Below are 4,294 nucleotides of genomic sequence, written 5' to 3' on the forward strand. Positions count from 1 at the left end.
CCGGCAGCCGGAACCCCTCTGCTGATGTGTCACTGCTTGCTTCTTTGCCTTTCATCCCCCCTCCTCCCGTGTCCCCCCCAGTGGCCCTCTCACCCTTCACTGTAACACGCCGTATAGGTCACCCCTACCAGAACCGCACGCCCCCCAAGAAGAAGAAGCGGCGCACCTCCTTCACCCGCCTGCAGATCTGCGAGCTGGAGAAGCGCTTCCACCGGCAGAAATACCTGGCCTCGGCCGAGCGCGCTGCCCTGGCCAAGGCCCTCAAGATGACAGACGCCCAGGTGAAGACCTGGTTCCAGAACCGGCGCACCAAGTGGAGGTGAGGGGCTGGGGGCTCAGCGAACCCAGGGGGCTGGGGCTAGGGCAGCCCTGGGGGAGCAGGCCCCGCTGCCACTGGCTCTGCTAAGGGCATCGGTTGCCGCATGTGGGGGTGCGAGCCCTGTGAGTGCACACATGGGGGGTCACGCGTCTGTGTGCATATGAATGTGTTCGTAAACACGCGTGTTGGGAATGCGTGTGTGTGCACAGCCGCATGTGTGCAGGGCCTGTGGGTATGAATGTGTGTGTGGGGTGTGTGTATAGGCCATGTGTGCACGTGCCCATGCGTGTGTGTGCATGCAGTGTGAGCGTGTGCACACCTCTGGGGGGGTGTGCAAGCAGGGCATGAGTGTATAACTCTGCACAATATGTGTAAATGCTTTTGTGTGAAGGCCCTGTGCACATGGGTGTGCACACCTGTGGTGTGTGTAAGTGCGTGTGCCTGTGTGTGAGTGTGCTTGTGGGTGTGTGTGCAAACCGGACATCTGTGTATGGATGTAGGTGCAGGCAGTGTGCATTCTGTGTGTGTGTGTACACTGTGCAAGCACACAGCATCTGTGTGCAAGTAGGTGTACATGCGAGCAACGTGGATGAATGCATGTATGCACACACGTGCACCGTGGGTGTGCAGCGTGCAGCGGCTCCAGCACCTCTTTCCCCGGCAACAGTGGGCAGGAGGCCCTGGCCCAGCCTGGGGGGTGTCCCCAGGCAGCAGCAAGCTCTGGTGGGGCCAGACCCTGGGTGATGGCGGGGAGTGGCATCAGGAGCTGGACCTGTCGGTGCATGGCAGCGGAGGCAGTGGGACCCCCGGTAATGGGGTAGGGCCCCCGTGGTGTGGGAGTGCAGATTGGACCAGATCCTGCACCCAGGGCTGCCGGCATATTGAGCCCTGCATAACGCTGAAATTTTCACCCCTGCAGGGTTTACGGCACTTCGTTGTCTTTTTTTTTTTTTTTTTTTTGGTGGTGTGGATTTTGGTTTTTCTTTTTTTATTTTATATTCTTTATTTTTTTTTTTCCTCACTCCCTCCTGCTGGGCGTGCCGGTAAAACCAGGCAGGAGGGGAAGAGGAGGCCAGGCTCACACAGAGGGTTCCAGGCCCTGTTGCTGTGACCCTGCCCCTCCCAGGCTGCAGCTTCCCTGAGGTGGCCCTGGCAGTGGCATCCCAGTCCTCGGAGCATGCCCTGTCCTGCACTGGGCTGGGGACAGCACACTGCAGGGGGGGAGCTGGACAAGGGGCAGCTCCCTGGCAGGTCAGAGGACTGGGGTGCTGCTGGGTGCTGAGCACTGGGTGCTTGGGTGCAGGCAGGCTGTAGCTGCTTCAGGGTGGGGGGAAAGGGCTTTCCCGAGGTCTTCCTGGGGGTGAACGGGACAGGGATTGCCTGGGGATACTGGGGTTGGATAAGAAATGGGGGACAAGGAATTTGAAACCAAGGGTGTGGGTGAATCCCCCCCTTAGCAAGCCCTTTTGTAAGGAGCCCATGGAAGAGCAGCCCCCAAAGTGCCAGGAAATCTCCAGCTGGAGCGATTCTGTTGGCCAGAAGCAGAGAGCTGGAGGAGGAACAGTCGTGCCGTGGCGTGCAGAACGGGGTCAGCTATGTCTCCTAACCTGGTTTCCTAAGGAAGTGAGGCAAATGCGGCTTGGCTGGATCTCCGTCTGTCTTTCAATACTCCTTGCGTCTGTTGGCTAAGTTCAGCCCCCTTTGGCAGAGGAGCAGAGTATACAAACCTATTCATACACTTCACAAAAAATATTTGGGTAAAGAGAAACCAAATCCTGGTTCTGCCGCAGGGAAAGGCTAGAGCCTGACCTCAGCCATAGTATTAGACATGGGAGAATCCCCACCAGCCTGAGCCAGAGGGACACAGGCTTGTAAGCTCTGCTTCTTTGCGTTTGTGCATGTTGAGTGTTGTGTTGGAGATCCGGGTGTGTGCTCGATGTCCTGGCCTCGAAGCAGTGCCTGGAGTGCTGGGTGCTGGAAGGAGCCACTTGCAGGCACAGTCTGAGCTAGGCAGCGGCGAGTATCTGAGAAAGGAGAGTTGCTTTAAGACCTCTGAGGGATTTGATTGCTTAAATAAATGCAGGCTCGGGGAGGAGAGTTCCCCTCTTGCCTGGGCAGTTCTGCTGCAGTGAAGCAGTTTTGTGATCCCTGCCCCAGATCTGGGCTCTCACTTGAGACGTGGTCATCAAGGTTTAGTTCCTTCATCTGCCCAAGCAGATTTGAACCTGCAAATCTCAACCTGACATGAATGCATGAAACAAGCCAGCTGCTTGGAACAAGGAAATATTTGTGAGCCTGGTCCCTTTTACCCCAGCTGGGTGCTCACAGCCACCGTGCTCCTGACTGCTCTGGATGTGAGTCTCTCTCCCTCCTCCCGGGAGCATCTCTTCATTGTGCAGGGAGTCATTAAATATTCATCAAAGCAGAGACGGAGCTGCTCCTGGGCTGTGCAGGGAGGGCCTGTGCCATTCCAAGCCCCCTCTCCCCAGAATGTCTGACTTGAGATGTTGACACAGTGATTAGGGCAGGGACTGAGCCCTGAGCTACCTGCTCGCCAAACAGGAGCCCCAGCCACATGCCTGGAGACTTGGGTACCCCAGAGGCTTGTCACCTGCATCCAGCCCTCAACTGGTTCCCCAGCAGGGAGACAGGGAACCCCTGCCCCATGCTCTGAGATGTCACCATGGAGCTTGGAGCTGCCACTTCAATCCCCTCAGACAAAGAAAGTTAGATGTCTTGTGTCCCCCTGAGATGCTAAATTGAAAAGCTGCCATTTCCCCTGTCACTGATCCACTGAAGCTGCCTGGAGAGTGTCAGTTGGGCCTGGGGGTGTGAGCGAGGGAAGGGGTGCTTTGGGGATCATCCTGGTGCTGGCACTGTGAGCTGGCCCCAGGTTTTCCCAGCAGAGTCACTGGAAGTGCCAGGTGATGTTCACAAGTAAAAGCAGAGGTGATTGCAGGCTGCAGCCTCCAGACTGACCTGCCATCCAAGGAAGGCTGGGGGTGGATTTTCATTGTGGATTTAAGTGTGTTCAGGCCATTCCTACCTATCCCACCCCCTTCTCCCAGACAGCCTGGAGCTGGGACCCTGCCAGTACTGGAGAGGGCTGCTGTGTCCACCCTCAATCCCCCTCGGCAGGATTAGCTCTGCCGCTGTCATTCCAGACGCATGTCCAACCTGTTCTTAAAAATATCTCTGTCTTCATCCAGACTCTTGTCAGCCAGCCACCGCAGCCCAGCAGAGGAGATGGCAGGCTGAGGTACAGGGAAAGGGATGCCTGGGGTGACGTGTCCCCCAGCCGCGTGGCACTGACAGCAGCGTCTCACCTCGGTCCTGCTCTGTGCTCCCCACTGGGACATGGTGCGCTTGGGTCTCACCGTTGGGCACAGAGGACATTTGCAGTGAATCGCACCTTTTGCAACTCTGCTGTGTTACCCTGGCTCTGTGTGGATTTTTCGCATGGGCAGAAAATAAACCAGAGCTGTGGGCTGCTCCTGGCTCTCTTTGATCAGAGCGATTTTTGCTGGGGCCAGTAAGATAGACAGCTACACCCCCCAGTTTATGGGACTCACTGGCAGTTTGTGCAGGGGATGTGGGACCACGCCTTGGCTAGGCACCCTCTTTTCCTATCCCCCCAGCCCTAAGCACCCAGCACAACCCTTCACCTCTGGAGATGCCCCTCCTTTGCTCCCCAGGCCCCCCTAAACGCTCCCTTTCTCCTAGGAGGCAGACGGCAGAGGAGCGGGAGGCCGAGCGGCAGCAAGCGAACCGCATCCTCATGCAGCTGCAGCAGGAGGCCTTCCAAAAAACCATCAACCAGCCCATCCAAGCCGACCCCATCTGCGTCCACAACTCCTCTCTCTTCGCCCTCCAGAACCTCCAGCCTTGGTCTGATGACGCCACCAAGATCACCAGTGTCACCAGTGTTGCCTCCGCTTGTGAATAAGGCTGGCACCCGCTGGTGGCACGTGCACC

The 4,294-nt window shown here is 57.4% G+C and overlaps 1 protein-coding gene across 1 annotated transcript; it reads left to right on the top strand.

The window, feature by feature from the left end:
• Positions 1 to 77: 77 nt before the first annotated feature.
• Positions 78 to 4,283, top strand: LOC104462329 (T-cell leukemia homeobox protein 1). The gene is made up of 2 exons (XM_010074236.1): positions 78 to 319; positions 4,043 to 4,283. Exons 1-2 carry the CDS (start codon positions 267 to 269, stop codon positions 4,263 to 4,265), a joined length of 276 nt encoding a protein of 91 aa, XP_010072538.1. The 5' UTR covers positions 78 to 266; the 3' UTR covers positions 4,266 to 4,283.
• The last annotated feature ends 11 nt before the right edge of the window (positions 4,284 to 4,294 follow it).

This window comes from Pterocles gutturalis, unplaced genomic scaffold, assembly GCF_000699245.1.
Source record: "Pterocles gutturalis isolate BGI_N339 unplaced genomic scaffold, ASM69924v1 scaffold12857, whole genome shotgun sequence".
NCBI lineage: Eukaryota > Metazoa > Chordata > Aves > Pterocliformes > Pteroclidae > Pterocles > Pterocles gutturalis.

What these genes read in the sequence shown, in the direction of transcription:
- LOC104462329 (XM_010074236.1), top strand. Translation starts at nt 267, where the DNA reads ATGACAGACGCCCAGGTGAAGACCTGGTTCCAGAACCGGCGCACCAAG. An exon ending in AACCGGCGCACCAAGTGGAG is followed by an intron (nt 320 to 4,042) that starts GTGAGGGGCTGG and finishes CCTTTCTCCTAG; the next exon opens with GAGGCAGACGGCAGAGGAGC.